At 43.2% G+C, this 17,644-nt stretch overlaps 3 protein-coding genes and 1 long non-coding RNA gene across 5 annotated transcripts; 1 reads left to right on the top strand and 3 right to left on the bottom strand.

Moving 5' to 3' along the window:
• Positions 1–553: 553 nt before the first annotated feature.
• Positions 554–5,507, bottom strand: LOC102712812 (ATP-dependent 6-phosphofructokinase 6-like). Its single transcript, XM_006654609.3, has 14 exons — positions 5,083–5,507; positions 4,433–4,479; positions 4,287–4,326; positions 4,144–4,206; positions 3,922–4,059; positions 3,343–3,501; positions 3,212–3,265; positions 2,978–3,046; positions 2,728–2,857; positions 2,332–2,372; positions 1,933–2,157; positions 1,724–1,769; positions 1,479–1,630; positions 554–1,260 (listed from the first exon to the last, which is right to left on the bottom strand). The coding sequence occupies exons 1-14, from the start codon at positions 5,401–5,403 to the stop codon at positions 1,039–1,041; spliced, it is 1,707 nt and encodes a 568-aa protein (XP_006654672.1). The 5' UTR covers positions 5,404–5,507; the 3' UTR covers positions 554–1,038.
• Positions 5,508–7,101: 1,594 nt separating this feature from the next.
• LOC102712445 lies at positions 7,102–10,850 on the bottom strand. 2 transcript variants are annotated; one of them, XR_005811953.1, is made up of 6 exons: positions 10,664–10,850; positions 9,552–9,772; positions 8,991–9,482; positions 8,825–8,895; positions 8,700–8,713; positions 7,102–7,373 (listed from the first exon to the last, which is right to left on the bottom strand). It is a non-coding gene; the product is annotated as an uncharacterized LOC102712445 (long non-coding RNA). The 2 variants fall into 2 exon arrangements; XR_005811952.1 differs by having other exon boundaries at positions 8,825–9,482.
• Positions 10,851–12,710: 1,860 nt separating this feature from the next.
• Positions 12,711–16,132, top strand: LOC102712169 (phosphatidylglycerophosphate phosphatase PTPMT2-like). The gene is made up of 6 exons (XM_006654608.3): positions 12,711–13,166; positions 13,703–13,825; positions 14,190–14,283; positions 14,988–15,070; positions 15,167–15,256; positions 15,394–16,132. Exons 1-6 carry the CDS (start codon positions 12,930–12,932, stop codon positions 15,886–15,888), a joined length of 1,122 nt encoding a protein of 373 aa, XP_006654671.1. The 5' UTR covers positions 12,711–12,929; the 3' UTR covers positions 15,889–16,132.
• Positions 16,133–16,426: 294 nt separating this feature from the next.
• LOC102704983 lies at positions 16,427–17,362 on the bottom strand. Its single transcript, XM_040524591.1, has 2 exons — positions 16,961–17,362; positions 16,427–16,847 (listed from the first exon to the last, which is right to left on the bottom strand). Exons 1-2 carry the CDS (start codon positions 17,230–17,232, stop codon positions 16,592–16,594), a joined length of 528 nt encoding a protein of 175 aa, XP_040380525.1. The 5' UTR covers positions 17,233–17,362; the 3' UTR covers positions 16,427–16,591.
• Between the last annotated feature and the right edge of the window lie 282 nt (positions 17,363–17,644).

The raw sequence follows: 17,644 nt of genomic DNA, 5'->3' as shown, positions 1-17,644 counted from the left end.
CACATGCAGGCAGCGAGCTACTGAAGCATAATATATGCTTACGGACGTGCTCAATTTATAGCCAGTCTTAACCTAGACAATAAATAAGTAACAACCATCTCTTTGATCACATCTGCATCGAGATTAATTTAACAACGTCAGCACATTTCTGCAGTCGTCGCCTGTCAATCGCCATGCGCCGTCGTCGGCTCGTCGCATGTGTATCAGTGTATGGACGGTCTGTCACTGACGAGTGGGCCTATTCTGAATTTACACAGGCAATCCGGCTCAATGGCTCTGGAATTCTTTTTTCCTGAAAAAAAAAACTGATCGTGCATTCCTGCTACTGTCTGGTAAATATACGAGATCATCACATGGCTTGGTGTTGACTTTCACTGTAGCTGGTCAACTGCTTTGCTGTGCAAATTATTCGAGGGCCCGAGATCGGTGGCTACAGGCCTACAGCCCGTGGACTCTTGACTTTTTCGCCGCACCGGAAATTGCGACCAGCATACTGTGTGGGGCAGTTCGTGCAGATCATATCATTGGCCATGAACATGAAGATCCGTCTGCATTTTGCGTAGTACGTATAATAAATTGATTTGATTTTGGAAGAGTACATCTGAATCTGATCTGGCAATTCTGCACAAGAGAGAGTATTGCCTCCGACAAACTGCATACAATACTTAATTACTCCACCGTTTATGGAGAACTTCTGCAGCTGGCAAGTGATAGCCATGCGGGTGTAACCGTGGAAGTGTAATTAGGGAGTATACAAGATTAACGCGCTGCAGGGACACACTGACGCAAGGCAAAAATGGTCAATGATCAGCTTTCAGTGGACGGAACATATCTGCAGAGTCAGCAACAAATACAAAGCACAACATAAGTGTTGCTTCTGAGAAATAGCTTCATCAATGTTGCTCCTCTTATTACGCTTGTAATTACCAGCAATCCAGCAGAGCGTTCTGGGGATTCATACACGTCAAATTATGCATATGAAAGCAAAACTGTGTAGCGTGGCTGAGCTTTTCGCAACGTAAACAGCGACACCTCCTATCATGTCTCGTTGTTCGACGACGATGATGCAGACTGGTCGAAAGAGTTTGCCGCATGATGGCTGAGACCTGTGGGAAGCGGTGGCTTGTTGGCCATCCTGTTGGTTTCTTTGGCTTCGTCGATGTCCTTCTGGCTTAGGAAACTTGGCTGGTTGGTTGATGACAGCAGCCTCGCCCACATCCTGTCATGGATATTAACCTTGTTCCTTGTGGATGTCACCCTCTGTCACCAAAAGAAAGTTTCACGTTATGTTACATTCTGTTAAACTCACTTTTTTGTATGGAAAATAGGAATTCATGTTTGGTCAGGTATCAAACAACAGCTATTGGTGAAATGAGAAGATCAGATGTATGGTCAGGTCTCAGGTGTAACGAGCAATAATTGTCATGCTAATTGGATAATTTCCACATGAACAAATAAGATCACTTGAAGTTACTCACATAGAAAGGTATATAGGCATGTCTGCCGTTGACATTTCCAACAGTGAAGCTATAGCCGGCCATTGCACCATGAATAGCACTGTGCGCCAGCAGTGTGCAGTAGACATTGTCTGATGCATTGCTTGGAATAGCTCGGATCATGTAGGTAGGATCTGCAAATAATATTAGAATAGTGTATAACTTAGTACAACAGAGACCAGTAAGTTGTGTTACAGCCATGTCCTGTGTAAAGCAAACATAGTTACCTATATATTTGATAGTCATCTCCATCTTTTTACTCTTGAAATGATCCTAAAATTGAGTAATAAATGAAGTGAATAGAAAAAATATCCATGCAATAAGTGATTAAAAGGAGTGATCCTTGAAAGTTCCAAGTAAAATGTATGACAAGTCATATTTTTCATAGGTTTTAGTGAGTGGATCTGAGTTCCGAAGCAAAAGAACTGTTGTGTACCTTTATCTTGTGAGTCAGCCAAAGACCAATATCAAGCAGTAGCTTATTTCCAGATGCATCTTGTTGCTCAGAAGTAGATAAACTTTTGGCTATAAGATCCTGTCCTGCTCCCTCAGCAACAACAATAACCATGTGCTTGTTCTCTTTCAGCCTCTTCTCTATATATTGAAGCAACCCACCTTCACCATCCATATAAAATGGGGACTCTGGAATTAAGCAGCAGTCCTGTGGAGATTTGAGACAAATCCAAAATAAATAAATAAATAAATAAATAGAACTCTTAGGTGGAATAGGATTTGTGGGATAAAGAACCAGAACGGCATGAACTCCAGAACACCACTGTATGAAGAGGGGAAATTAAATATGCAGGAATTGGACAGAACGGTTGAATCTACTCACCACATCTCGGCTTGCAAGAGTAGCATACATCGCAATGAACCCTGCAAGATGACAATAATAGTTTAAGGGTCAGACAAATACTTGATAGAGAACCGATAGCAGAGTGATCAAGCTTGAAGCACAGAAAAATCAAGAGATCTTCTTCTTCATGGTTGTAAGTGAAAATATGAAATAACAGTGACAAGACAAAATGCTGGCTGTTTTTTCTTGTAATTTTCACATTAATAGGTTCTTATTGTAGAAAAACAATATACAAACTAGAACATTTAAAAAGTTTCACATCAATGGCAATATGTAGAACCAATCACTTGTCAATGGCAAAACTTAAAATCTCTGTAAAAAACATAACACACACAGATGGCAAGCATCTACATGGAAGCCAATTAAAAAACTTACCACTATAACGGCCCATCAGTTTTACCAAGCCTATTCCATTCTCAGCACTGCAAGCTTCCACATGAGCTGAATCAATGGCGCGTTGTGCCTCTTCTACGGCCGTATCAAAACCAAATGACTTGTCAATAATCTAAGAATCAAAAGAAAGTAACATAAGTAATAAGCCACATACTCATATGAATTGTCATCTGAATAGCATGTGTATAACAAGTTTCTGCACAGCAAAATAGAAATGTCGATAAAAGCCTACCGCTATGTCATTATCTATTGTCTTGGGAACTCCAGCAACAGAAACTTTTAGACCACGTTTTCGGATTTCCTGCCAGCAATATGAAAACAATGAGTTAATGATTAAAAAAAAATCTTTAATTAGATGCTCCATATGGTGCTGCACTGCTGCAAAGCATCAATGAATAGGATGTATTGTCACATTCTTTTAAAGTGAACAATATAAATGACACCTGTGCATTCAGTGGTAAATTACCTTAAAGATCTCATAAGCACCCTTCTGTGTTCCATCTCCTCCAATGATATAGACCTGGCAATGTCCATAAACACATGAGCCAATGACCAACCAGAACAGCTATATCACATGGGACCAAAAAACTAATTTACCTGATTAATTCCACGATCCTGAATGTTGTCAACAATCTTTTTCGTATCATGGCCACCTCGTGATGTTCCAAGAACTGTACCACCCCTCTTGTGGATGTCATCAACACTCTTTGGTGTCAGAGTAAGGTAATTACTAGAGTAGAAGCCCTTGTATCCATTCTATAATTGGTAATATAAGGTATTAAGAGGTAGAAGATCTGGAATATAAGGAAAACTGCACACAGTAACCATTCATGTTTAATTGCCATGGCAATCCCTAGTCAGCATATATATCCATTGTTCTATATAATTGTACAAATTTGCATTTTACTAAAATAAGCCAAAGCATGGTAGCAAACCAAACAAGCCCTCCATTTGTAGCTATTTTAGTAGAATGTAAGGTTTGAAATTTTTATGGAGGCAAATAATGTGCAAAATGAAATGATTGATAGGTTAAAGATCTTATGGTAAGCTGGCATGTCCTTTCTGAATCAAAGCAAAGTGTAGAAATAGAGATGTAGCACATCTGAAAAATGCAAGAGCACCATTTAGCTAGTATCTATTGAAGTAGTATGTAACAATTTAGAACAAGGCACGGACCTGTATACCATAAATTTTGCTGACATTGTACATGTGCGATAATCCACAGACGAGTTCTCTGATGACAGTGTTAAGCCCAGGGCAAAGGCCTCCACAAGTTACAATGCATGCTTTCACTTCATCCGACTCAAAATAAACCTAAAGGTTCAGGTCCAAATGTTTCTGTCAGCCAACAGCAACTGATGCATTTCAATAGGTCAAAGAGGTGGTACCATATCTTACCCTCTGACGTGGTCCAGCACGACGGAAGTGAATCCCCCGCCGGCTGATCTTCTGAACGACAACCTGTAAGCACAGAAATAGCTGCATGTAAATTCACACTTCAACATCAGAATGTAAAACATAAATTTAACACTTGTTTTTACCTTTTGAGGTACAGTATCATCCTCATTAACAAAATATTGCCTGTAACGATAAGAGCAAAAGTTTCAGCTATACACATGGCACAAGACATGCTCAGATATTTAAAGAAAGAAAGATCAACCAAGGAAATTACAAAGGCAAGCCTTACTTGACAGTTGAATAGGCTGGGTGATCTTGCAGTGGGTTGGGGTAAGTCTGCACATATCGATAAAACAGCAAATCATCAGCTGAATTCACATGGACCATGGTTTAACCTTTTCAGAATCAATTCAATCCAGCAAAATTAATTGGCTATAAGTAACTCATGTTTTGGCAGTGATGAGCAACCAGCCAATAGTAACAGGTTACTTTGATTCTTTCAGTGGAGATAACCTCCAGTCTACTCAATCAAATCTCCAACCCCAAAAGGCAGAGACAAAACGACAATTATTCTGTTATAAAGGATCAAGAGCATTGCGGCGAAATTTTGACAACCGAATTGCTGTGTCATATCCGGCCCCTTTCGCTCCTAACAGACTGATTCAATGGATGTTTAAGCTCAAATTCGACAGTCCAAAATCAGCGTAGTATCCAAAATGGATTTACGAAACAGAAAATTCGATAAACAATTTCCCGCAAACATCGCCAGTGACTGCCCCAAATTAGAAATCCCCACCAGCTAGAGCTGCACCTCACGCAGTGACACGGCCCCCAACAACGCGAAGACCATCACAAACAGGAACGATCGGAGCAGCACCGCGGCAGCAACTTGGCATGCGTAGCGAGCAACCGGAAGGGAGCGTCGGGAGGGGCACTCACAGGGGCATCGGGGAGGTGGTCGATGAGGTGCGGCACATCGTCGAGGACGTAGCCGAAGTCCCCCTCGGAGATCTTCACGTAGGCGGCGTCGGCGAGGCTGACGGAGGAGGCGTTGCGGAGGGCGCGGAGGTTGGGGTAGGAGTCGCGGGAGATCCGCACGCACGACGCAGAGAACGGCAGTGACGCCTTCACCGCGTGCTCCGGCGGCGCCGGGGGCGGCACGCTCCGCGCCCAGGGGTCCTCGTCCTCGTCCTCGTCCTCCAGCCGGCGCTGCTCCTCGTCGTCGTCTTCCGGCGGCAGGATGATGTGGGAGGACGCCATGGTCGAGTACTGGTCGGGGATCGGAGAGCTCGCTTTCGTTCGCGGCGGGATTGGGTGGCGCTACCGATGTTTAGCTTTGCGGCGAGAAGGAAGCGGACGAGGCGACGTTGTTTTCCTTGGGGGGTTTTAATAAATGGGGGATCAGCGGGTGGTGGGGTCGCAGCGTCAGCGAGGGGTCGTCCCGTCCACGTCCGGTGCGGCGGCGGTGCTGGTTTTGTGTGGGCCGGCCGTGGCGGTTTTTGGGGAGCGGGCAGTTTGACGCCGTGGAAACGTGTCGCCGCTGAACGGAAGAATGGTAGTGGTATCGTTTTAGGCTGCGGTTCGGGTGAACGGCCGTGGCCACGGCGAGTAGCCGCCGTCGAGCAGGTATCCGATACGTCTGGATTCCCAATTGCCCATCATAATTCATACACTTCACACCACCACTGTGCCAGTGCCATCATTTCGCTTATCCTGTGTTCATGCGTATAACGGATACTCCTTCTGTAAAAAAAAAACCGAATTTTTTGATTTCCGTGTCCAACGTTTGACTATCCGTTTTATTTAAAAAACTTTTAGAAAATTAGAAAAAAAAATAGTCACACGTAAAATACTATTTATGATTTATCATTTAATAAAAACAAAAATATTAATAAAAAAATTTGAATAAGACGAAGAGTTAAAAATTGAATGTAAAAAGTGAAAAATTGGTTTATTTTGAGATGAAGAGACTGCAATAGACTTAGGCACGGTATATGTACCAGATGGTTTTTTTATGTAAGGACTGATTTTCAATTTTGAACTCGTGTAGTGTCTTCGAGGCACGAGTTATTTTGGGACCGAAGGGTAAAAAGAAAAAACGTACTGAGCAAACCACCATATCAAGTTATAAATATATTTTAAAGAGATAAGAGAGCAGATAATGAGCAGTGAACTACTAATTTAGCCACTTATAGCGCGGGCTCTAGACACTGTGTGTATAATATGTGTGACCATGTATTTATTAGATTAACTACAGATAAATCTGGGCTAATTAATTGGCTATACTGTTGAGCTGGATAATTTCAGTAAAAATCAGATCTCAGGGCCATCGCCCACAGGCTGACACCTGACAGGCATGCGTTATGCGTACGCTGGGGGATGATGGCACGGTCGGCCCATACCGCACCGCCGCGCCCGCCATGTCGTCCAGAAGCAAGCCGAGTCAATTCCCAGCGTCGCGTCGCTTCGCTGGCTTGCGCCGCAGGAAACGAACGCCGCTGATCGCAGAAGATTCATCATTGGAAGAACTTGTGCCTCCTATGCACGGGCTTACGCAAACGACAGTTTTTAATTAACCATGCTTACGAAACAACACTGCAGGTTGGTGGGGAGGAAATTAGAAACTCACAGTTCATTTCCATCTTGTTTGCATTCTCTCATTCTAAAATGTTGGTAGCAAATATTAGCAAGTGCACACGCATCTTTTTCCCAGGGGAAACCAATTTGTATTCCGCCTATTGGTTTCATTTAACCGGGCGAGTTGGCTGCCTAACTCCATACGCAATACAAAGACTGGCAAATAGCACATTTTTTTTACTCGTATAGGAGTATGTTGCAACTTGCAGGTACAGATGGGCAGAAAAATGGCTTAACCATGAGGCCATAATATCCGATCCTATATAGAAATGTAAAACAGTCATGACGATTTGGCGTGCTACTGAAGAAAAACACCGCTTGCCGCCGCCGAATGATCTAGGAACCGCGGAATTGTGGCAGCATGAGCACATGCTTACTTGCTTAGTTGAAAACATGAACAGTGAGGGTAGTATGATCATGGATCCCTCGAACTGTCCAGCAAAAAATGTGTATGGGCTCTATTTATTCCAATCGATTTGCCAGTGCAAAGCTGGGGCGTGAAATTCCAGAACAAGCCACGCAGGTCCAGGTGTTGAATGCTCACCTGGAATGGAACTTGCAACTGACATATTCGTAGCTAGGCACATGAATAACTGCAGGAACAGCATTTCGATTAGTCGGTACTCAGAGGTGGTGTTTAGATTGAAAATTTTTTTGGGAGAGTGTCACGTCAAATGTTTGATCGGATGTCGGAAGAGGTTTTCGGACACGAATGAAAAAAAGGAATTTCACGGCTAGCCTAGAAACCGCGAGACGAATCTTTTAAGCCTAATTAATCCGTCATTAGTACATGTTGGTTACTGTAGCACTTATGGCTAATCATGAGCTAATTAGACTCAAAAGATTTGTTTTAAGATTTCTTTCATAACTGTGCAATTAGTTTTTTTCATCTATGTTTAATGCTTTATTTAGGTGTCTAAAAATTCGATGTGATGTTTTTGAAAAAAAATTTGGGAACTAAACAAGGCCTCAGCTTAGCTTGCAGAGGACCATGCTTTAACTTCCAAATTTCGACATATCATCCCCCCATGATGCCAGTGTAAGCGGAGAAGAAATTATCTTCTTCGCAGTTGAAGAGATGTCAATTAAAGTGATCTCCTCAACAGTTTTCAGGAAATACTTAGGTTTCCTGTAAAGCATAAAGCAATCCAAGATAAACAATGGTTGTCTGGCAAATGAAAGTGACTACCTAAATCAATACCCTATGGAATTGATGGATTACTTCGAAAAATGCAAGCTTCAGCAGATCTAGCCCTGTTGCATACATCACATTACAAATGTATGAACCTCTGCCTCATGGCACTAAGACATCTGTCTCAGTTCTTATACCATGCATATTCACCTTTTTTAGATGGCACTGGATGGTCATGTCAACAATTCTATAGCACCAATGGGCATGCAGAAGAAACTATTGACATGAATCCTGAAAATATGCTTGAATATGCTGGCAGTCTGCCACCCGAAATACTTTGGATGATACTACCAAAAAACATCTACCACACCATAACCACAGCATCTTTTTCAAAAAGGAACACCACAACCACAGTAGGTGTGTTGAGGACACAATATTATAGGTTACCTGTGAAACTTTGGGACATTATTGCTAGAAAAATTACAGACCAGCAGGATTTAAGAAGGTTCTAAGATTACCAGATAACAACTTAAGTTTCCTATGGAATATGGTCAACATCTATTACTCAATCAGCTTGAAAAAACAAACTAAGCAAGATACATAGACTGATCATGGTGGCTACTTGTTAATTTTATGCACATTAGTAAGAAGATTTGCATTCCATGCATAAACATGAAATGGAAATGGAATATGCTATTTAATCTGGAAAATATGGATTAATGAGAAATTGACTTGATTAATGTATTAGGGATTACTTATAAGCATATTTTTCACCATAAGTCAGTACCTGTGTTCCAATATCTTCAGATGCCACCATGCGCAATAAGGAAGAAGTAGCATACAAAAAACATTTCAGTGAATAAGCACAAAATTCATGCGATTAGGACTTGATCAGGAGTACGAATAACGTACTCTTGATTCCAAGTCCATCAGAACTGAAGACTTGGTAGCCTCTTTAGCACGATCAAGCTGTTCTTGTGTAACTGAACAAAGTAAAAGGCAGGGAAAGGACGTGCACATAGTGGATCAATCTAACCTGAAAATATATTGTAATTTTGAGATGAAAAATGAAAGAAACCTTTCCCAGAAGTTGCAACTTCATTGAGTTCCCTTGCTGCCAAATCCACAGCGTTTGATGCAAAAATCCGGGTTCTGGTAAATTAACATCACATGTCAAAGCCAAGTGGAATGTATGGAAAGCACATGATACATGCAGAAAAGCTTGAGTACATCATCGAGCCTTTGACTTGTATTTCAAGGTGAGTGTTGGGATGGTTATAATTACAGACCAGGACATTTTACTGGCATGAAATGTGCATTTATTGGGGGGTGATTGTTTGGTTTATTCAAGGAAAATGTCAAATGGCATATTTTCAAATGAAAAATAATTTGACACTCCCTCTGATTGCTTCTGCCTCCCTAACTAACCGCAAGTGACTCCGGTTTGTTGTGCTCTTGAAGGCCATTCTCTCCAATAGATATGATGTTCCAGATGAAGCCGATGTTTCATAAAAAGAACCACAATCAATGTACAGTCCCACTGATGCATCTGGAATCTGAATTTAACCCCCTGGAAAAAAGTTAATCACGTGAAAAAACGAATATCTTGTAGTGTAAGGAAGCATGAAGTAATACCGACCGACGATGTATCTGATGCAATCTTGATGCCATTTGGAAGAGTGGTGATTTTGTCTTAGATGGCTCTACAAAATCTGGCAGTGGTGGAGGAAGTGTAATGCCTGGGAGTGGAACATCAAGCGGAGGAAGCTGGCTTGAATTTCCCCCAAGAAACCAACCGAACAGACCAACTGAAGACTGCTTCACAACACTAGTACTAGCAAACCTACTAGCACCATGATGCTGAAAGTTGATAACAAAAGGTACATCTTTATAGAATGTGTTAATTGATACAGAGAAACAACACAGCACAAATCGGATACTAGTATACTACATCAAGTAGATGTAGAATAGGGCGTCACTATTACAGTGATGTGACAGCAACCAAGGCTGTATTACATCCCAACCCAACTAGATCAACAAATATGGAATAAGTCCCAAAACTATCGCAGGTTGACTACTTAAGCCCCCTAACTCTCAATCCAGGTAGTATGTATACCCCCCACCCCTAACCTTTCCAATTCCGTTTACGTAGCCCCCTCAAGTGCTACAATATTAAAGGAAACAATATAATTAAGCAAAAGGGTTCAAAAGGATAAGATCCTAATGATAGATGACTTGTGAATCCAGCTCTTTGCTTCTCTATCCAAATAAACAATATATAACACAGAATTTACAATTAGATTCACCAATTTAAATTGATAAACTGCAGATCATGAGAAAGCAAACTGTATGTCAGAACGAAATGTAACAGCTTGTGTTCCCTGCATCAGGGACACCTCATTGGTAACGACCTATCAACACCTCTCTGCCTAAATCCACCTCAAACATAGCTTAGTCCTGATTGAGTTTGTCAATTTCCGCACCACCCTTAGTAAGTTTGACACCCGAGTATCGAATACTACAACAGCAGCAGCAGCAGCAGCAGACTGGTCACCGTTCTACACAAAATCCTAACTCCAGTTAACTCCAGGAACCAGATATGGATCAAATAAAATGCCACAAACTACTATCTACACAGGATAACCGAGCCGCCCCACATGTTCTGATCTAACACTCCGGCGCATTCATCACCAATGGATCGGGACACACAGCGCCACTACGGGCGTGGAGGGGGAGGGCAGACGGAGGAACCTTGAGAGAGCGGAGATGACCCCCCAGCGGCGCGGTACATGGTCGCCGACGACGCGACGAGTGCAAGCTCCTGGTACGGCGATATGGTGGCGGAGGAAGCCGAGGAGGAGGAGCCGCCGCCGAGGGGTGGTGGCTGGTGTGGCACTGTGGCTTCGCCTCCTCCTCCTCCTCCTCCTCCTCGGCCGAGTCTTCGTGGGCCGTAACTTTGACTGTAACATCTCAGCTAAGCCGTGGAATCAAGTGGGCCGGGATAATCCACCGTTCGGCCCACGGGCAGACGGGCCCGAGCAGCCGTTTTCTGAAAGCGATGTGCGGACCGCCTCGCCCGTCAGATTACGATCTGACGGCTGGTGAGGGCAGGCGCTACACGATTGGAATATGCGGCGTGGGTTGGGCTGGGCATCTGAAGCGATCCGTGGAAGCTACGGGGCGAAAGCGACGTGTTGGGTAATTAGGCCGGGCCGGTCGCTGTCAATACTGACGTGCGCTCCGAACCGAAATGAAAGCAGAGGCGATGAGCGGAGCGGCGATAGTGCCCGGGTTGGGCAGATGATTTGGCAGTTTTGCATTCTCCCCCTCTAAAACATGCTCCTTTTATTGTTCTTCATTGGAGGGCTTCTTCCATGCGACAGTGTCATGGACTACTTTTTTTTTCCCCTAATGGGGTGGTTGTCGATTCCGTATGCACGATGACAATAGGAGAATTTGGCCAACCAAACTAGGAGGGATCGACTAAAGTTTTGGATGAGAAAGTCTAGATGTTGGTTTTGTAAAGGCTGGCCGGAACAGGACAATCTGAAATATTTCAACGTGACATATTTTTTCATTTTGTTCAAATGGTACGTTGTTCTTGTATTTCTTTAACTTCCATGTCAAGGTATACGGCTATAGATATATCTTACTGGATTGTGAAGGTCTTGGGTCATTTTTGGTTACTCTTCGTATGTATTCTTGAACTTGGATATGTTTTGAGTCATAACAAAACTTTGCGAGGAAAGTTAGATAATGAACTAGATGCACAGATAATGACATGTGGTAGAAAGGAAAGAAATTCTATAGCATGGTTACTATTTTAAGTAAAGAAATTCTATAGCATGGTTACTATTTTATATTATGAAATTTGAGTTGTTACATAAATCTTAATTGATATAGTGCAGGTTTGATTTCAAAGCCAAAATAAGCCTTAATAAATTTGGTATTAAACCGAAACATACTTTTGTACTATTTACTAGACATACAAAATTGATAAGAGTGATTTAGGCTATAAAACAAAGTAACAAACCAGCTCTTAATTGCATTGTACCACCAAAAATGACCCTTAGCTAAATTTTCCGTCCATCAGAGAACTGTTTTTTTTTAAAAAAAACTGCAGCTAATTTTGTTCAACAGTACAGAGTGGCAAACTACTACCAATTAATAATCAAGTATAACATTTTGCACTGACGTTTATAAGCCAAAATTTAAACTTTAAAAGTTAAATTTGATGTTTAGTTTTTTCATCGTAATTTATTTTTCAATCTTTGATTTTAGATTAAAAACATGACCCTTAGCTAAATTTTCCGTCCATCAGAGAACTGTTTTTTTTTAAAAAAAAACAGCAGCTAATTTTGTTCAACAGTCCAGAGTGGCAAACTACTACCAATTAATAATCAACCAATTAATAATCAAGTATAACATTTTGTACTGACGTTTATAAGCTAAAATTTAAATTTTAAAAGTTAAATTTAAAGTTTAGTTTTTTTCGTCGTAATTTATTTTTCAATCTTTGATTTTAGATTAAAAACACATACATAAAATTTTTACTTATAAATTATATTTTAATTATTAATAAGGCGTTTCACTACGGTTTAATATAAGCCAAAAAATGTGGTTGATAAAAAAAACTATAATGCATTTACCTAACAGTCAAAAGGACCAATATGGCAGTATGCTCCCCTCAGAAAATAGGAGGACTAATATGCAAAGAGAGAGCTGCATATTCACCATTGGTTAATCAGCGGCAACCAATCGCGAAAGCAGATTTTATGCAGTCTAATTCGCCACCTGTTGCCGTCGCTGTCATTCTCCTTGGGTTTAGTTCGAACCGGCCCTACCCATCTTGGCGTCTCGGAGAGCGGAAGACGGGCACTAGATTAATCACCCTCCCGATCCACAAATTCCTCTCCCCCAATTCCTAATCCTGCCCAAAAATCCAGCACTGCAGGAGGATACCGCAAGGCGAGTCGGGCTTTCTAGTTAGGGTTTGGTGCACCCGATTGACGCGGCCATGAGGATACGGGAGCTCCGGGATGGCGCCGGGGGATTGGAGGAGGCGGAGGAGGAGGAGCGGGAGGAGGCGAGGGGCGGGGGCGGGGGCGGCGAGGTGGTCGACGTCGTGCGGCTGAGGGCGAGGCGCGCGCTCGTCGGCGCCGGCGCGAGGGTCCTGTTCTACCCGACGCTGCTCTACAACGTCCTCCGCAACCGGTTCGAGGCGGAGTTCCGGTGGTGGGATCAAATCGACCAGGTGCTAATCCAACACCTCATCCTTCTCCTTGGTGCTTTGAATTGACACATGCATATTGAGGACGATTAGTGTAGGCGTAGTCCGTGAGCTCTTTGATCTGGGGCTAGCTATGTGTCCATTCAATTCTTGAATCCAATCCACGTCCATGCGGTTCGATACTACAATCTGGGGCAACAACTTTCTCTGTTGTACCAGTATCGATTCTCCGTAGCTTCAGATAAATGTTTAGACCATTTATGCTTGTAATTACTCCTGACGATTGGTTATAGTGGTCTAGATTAGTGATCATTTGAGTGATCCTATTGAGGTATAGAACTCTGTTATATGACTAATATGAGTAATTGGACCAACCAACGATCAACTATGGGAATGTTTTTCAATTTTCCTGTTTCCATTGCTATGTTATGCTGCGTTCATCATCGATGCACACAGTTATTAAGTATTTTGATAATTTAAACAACTATTCAAATGATATGGTGAGCTTGTGTTCATTAGATGGTGTGTGCTGATTTTCTTCCCACCTCCATCTCCTCCAGTATGTTTTGCTAGGTGCTGTTCCTTTCTCAAGTGATGTACCGCATCTGAAGCAACTTGGAGTGAGGGGAGTTGTCACGCTAAATGAATCGTATGAAACTCTGGTTCCAACATCCTTATACCAGGTAAATGTATACCTTTACCTGATTTTGTAGCTGCAGATTTTCTTTGCATGCATCAATATATATGTGCGTGCATTTTGGTATCCACTCGTTTTTCATCTTTAAACAGTTGAACTGTAGAGACTGTTCAAAGATGAAAAAACGAGTAGATATCAAAATGCTCGCACAAATATCCACTTGTCTTGTGAATCTTTACTGGTCATATTCTATATGTACATTCATAATAGCGGTCCGAACATGCTGTGGTTATATTTGACATCCTTTCCTTAACTCGGTATACATGGTGTCATCAGCATAACACTTAACATAAGCAGAGTTATATTCAATTTTTCTTCAGAATAATAAGTTTTCCCTTTCTCTTTATCAGGCTCATGGGATCAATCATCTCGAGATCCCCACAAGGGACTATCTGTTTGCCCCTTCTATAGAGGATATCTGTCAAGCTGTGGATTTTATCCACCGTAAGTACCATCCACCATGCACTCTAAACCATATTAGCAGTACCAGTTTGCTTTGATGATGTGATGATTAAGTAAATTAAGTTGTGCGCTGCTGTTGAACTGTGGTAATATTCAAAACATTTTTCTGAGCAGGAGAGATATCTTGTTAAATTTGTCGATGCGTCACAATCAATCTCATATATTTGATACTCAAAACCATATTAGCAGTACCAGTTTGCTTTGATGATGTGATGATTAGATTAAGTTGTGCGCTGCCGTTGAACTGTGGTAATATTCAAAACATTTTTCTGAGCAGGAGAGATATCTTGTTAAATCTGTCAATGTGTCACAATCAATCTCAAATATTTGATTTGTTTGAGTAATAGTTCTCCTTTTGACTTTCACAACCATTCTTAAGTATTCAATTTATTTGAGTAGTACATTTCCTTTGACATTTCTGTTATCTTGTGTAATGATGTCTGATGATAAGCCCCCAAAGAAAATTCGTTTGATTGGACAGATTGGTAACCACCAGTTGAACAACAATGCTGATTTACACTAGAAATGGGGCATTCTTTTTTGCACTGGTATTATATGGTTCAGTTGCAAATTCTTAGGCTTTGCAATGTTAGTATTATAGCAGGTTCATATCATGGTGATTCCGATGCAAGTTGGCATTGTAGTCAAATAGCCGAAAGCTAATATGCATATGTTTTCTTCTCCAGGAAATGCATCACAAGGTGGTAGCACTTATGTCCACTGTAAGGCTGGAAGGGGACGAAGCACTACTATAGTTTTATGCTATCTGGTACGAGAAGCTGCATTATAATCATATAATATGTTTATGTATCCATTGTTTCTATTTGTTTCATGTATGGCAGCTTATGTTTGGTGTCACTTACAGATTAAGTACAGGAACATGACTCCTGAAGCCGCTTTCGATCATGCACGGTCTGTAAGGCCCAGAGTACTTTTAGCACCATCTCAATGGCAGGCATGCAACCCACTTAATTCTCTTGTGCTTTCGTGTGTTAGCTGAATGATGAATTGATAAGTACTGCTCTATGGTCCATATAGTATTATAACCTTGCAGTTTCTGATAAACTTCTTTTGTTCATTGCTATGCTACAGGCTGTTAAACTATTTAGTGCACTCAACACCAGATGCCTTTCAATGGAGAGCTCAAACCAAACTCACTCGGCAGAATCTTGTGAAGAATCTGGAGAACCATTTAGTTCTCTCGCTGCCAGCTGCCTTCAAATTCAGAGTTCAAACCGAACCCACTCAGTAAGATTCGGTGAACAATCCAGTGAAGCTATTGTGGAGGCTGAAGTTGATGGATTCACCACCGAATTCGACAACGAGCATTTTGTTTTGCCGTTATGGGACGGTATGCTAGCCAAGCCTTCAAGCCCCAGCAGGTGCAGCGATGCAGTCGTAATAACCGAAGAAGATCTCGAGGGATACGAAACTTATGCCGATGCTGGCAAGGGCACTGCATCAATGGAAATGGTAATCCGTCAGAAGCCCATGATCAGTAAGCTATCTTGCTTCCTTGGGTCCTTGAAGATTACCAGCAACTGCGAACCACCTCCAAGACGCCTTGCGGAGGTTCGTGCCTGCTAGGTAAATATCCAAATTGTACTGTTTTTCCACGGTGTGAGTTAGCAGAGTGTAAGTATCGGCGTGACGCTCCACAGCTTGAGGGAATGCCCTCGGGAGAAAGTTTATACATGTGTTGTACTTGTGTCTGTGCTGTGCACGGCAGCACGGGGGAGGGAAAGAGAGGAGAGAGGAGAGTTTTGACTTTTGAGAGCCTGCGACTTTATTTTTCCAGTAATAGAAAGGCATGTTTATCTGGGTGGATTCACTGTCTTTCGCCTGCTAACTATTACTGCTGGAAAATTTTCCTACAGCTATTATGCATGTATATTTTGGCTTTGCTGGCTTTTGTGTGCCACACCCTTTCATGGCGTTGCCTCATCTTTTCTTTTGTCGAAAGTCTGAAAGTCTTAAACCATTCGTTCACTGGAACTGAATATCCGATCTATTGACTTTTGGATGCCCTCGTCCATTCTCATGAAATGAAAAAAACTGAGGAAAGGAATCACCACCTCTGCTTTTTAACCTCTGCAACATATTTACAGTACACAGAACGATCATCTTTCACACCGAAACGAGAGCCGCCTCGTAATTAAGCTCATTCACAGACTAATGCGCCTGCGAAGAAAATCCCCAAACGGAAGATGTAGGGGGAGAATACAGAAGAGAGACCTCAAGAACAAAAATAAGCATCCTACAGCGCAGCTCCGCTCCGCTCCCTACGCTACTACTGGTGGTAGCTGTTCTTGTTTACAGGAATCGGGGGAGCCCTGAATCCGCCGTTCGCGCCCATCATGCTCAGGTTCGCGCAAGAACTCGACGACTGCGTCTTGGCGATCCCTCCCAGCGCCGCGTAGCTGCTGCACGACTTGATCCTCTGCTTGTACGGCTTCTCCTTCTTGCGCAGATCCTCCAGGCACCTCACCTCCGACATGCACGCGAACGACTGGGACTTCCCCTCGTAGTACCTCGACAGCCCTTTCCTGCAAAGTGAACGGCACGGTGTTCTTGGACGGTGAGCACGCGGAACAGATGCGCGTTGAGATTTCTGGATGGAGTCGGCGTTTCGCCGGGTAGAAGAAGGCGGGGTACTCACTTGGCCGGTAGCTGCGCCGTCATGGACGACAGGTCGTAGATGCTGTCCGAGTTCAACCTCCGCAGCGGCGGCGGCGCGAACCGTCGGTGCTCCATCTGGTCCGCCGCCCCCGCCGACGCCTCCGCGCCGCCCTCCGAGAACTGGTCCTCCCCCTCCCCCTCCTCGTCCGACTCGCCGCCGGACACCGACGACGACGCCCCGAACAGCTCGTCGTCGTCCCCTTCCTCGTACATCCCCGGCCGATCTCCCCAGCCTAGCTTGCTGCTGCTCATCTCCCCTTCGTTCGAAAGAAAACGGCAAGGAAGGAAAAAAGCGCCGGAAATTAAAGACGCTGCGGCTCCCTTGCTCCGGTGGTGCGGTGGCTGTCGGCTCTCGCTGCGAGCTGGGCGCGTTGGGCGCTGGCCTTTGCTTGCTGTGCCGGTGGTGCGGGGTGGCGCGGGTTTATATACGGGCGGGGCGGGAATGCGGGATTAACGCGCGGCGCACCCGCCCGCTCGCTTCCGGACGCGGCACGGCGCGCGTCCGTTTGACCCAAAAAAAACGCACCGTCGTGGCGTCGTAACGTGCGGAATTTGCTGAAAGAAAGAAAAGGATAGAGAAAATTCCTTACGTGCATGAAATTTACTCAATCTCCTCTATACATCTGAATTTTACCTCATCCTTTATATACCCTTAAGTTTTTAT

The sequence above is a fragment of the Oryza brachyantha genome, chromosome 5 (assembly GCF_000231095.2).
Source record: "Oryza brachyantha chromosome 5, ObraRS2, whole genome shotgun sequence".
Classification (NCBI taxonomy): Eukaryota; Viridiplantae; Streptophyta; class Magnoliopsida; order Poales; family Poaceae; genus Oryza; species Oryza brachyantha.
This window is presented reverse-complemented; position numbering and strand designations above follow the sequence as displayed.

Bases quoted from the DNA above. Each gene is read 5' to 3' on its own strand.
- LOC102712169 (XM_006654608.3), top strand. From the start codon at position 12,930: ATGAGGATACGGGAGCTCCGGGATGGCGCCGGGGGATTGGAGGAGGCG. The intron at 13,826-14,189 runs GTAAATGTATAC...TCTCTTTATCAG, and splicing joins TTCCAACATCCTTATACCAG to GCTCATGGGATCAATCATCT. The intron at 15,071-15,166 runs GTACGAGAAGCT...TGTCACTTACAG, and splicing joins CTATAGTTTTATGCTATCTG to ATTAAGTACAGGAACATGAC.
- LOC102704983 (XM_040524591.1), bottom strand. From the start codon at position 17,232: ATGAGCAGCAGCAAGCTAGGCTGGGGAGATCGGCCGGGGATGTACGAG. The intron at 16,848-16,960 runs GTGAGTACCCCG...TTCACTTTGCAG, and splicing joins ACGGCGCAGCTACCGGCCAA to GAAAGGGCTGTCGAGGTACT.
- LOC102712812 (XM_006654609.3), bottom strand. From the start codon at position 5,403: ATGGCGTCCTCCCACATCATCCTGCCGCCGGAAGACGACGACGAGGAG. The intron at 4,207-4,286 runs GTAAAAACAAGT...CTGTGCTTACAG, and splicing joins ATGATACTGTACCTCAAAAG to GTTGTCGTTCAGAAGATCAG. The intron at 3,502-3,921 runs GTCCGTGCCTTG...TACCAATTATAG, and splicing joins GCAAAATTTATGGTATACAG to AATGGATACAAGGGCTTCTA.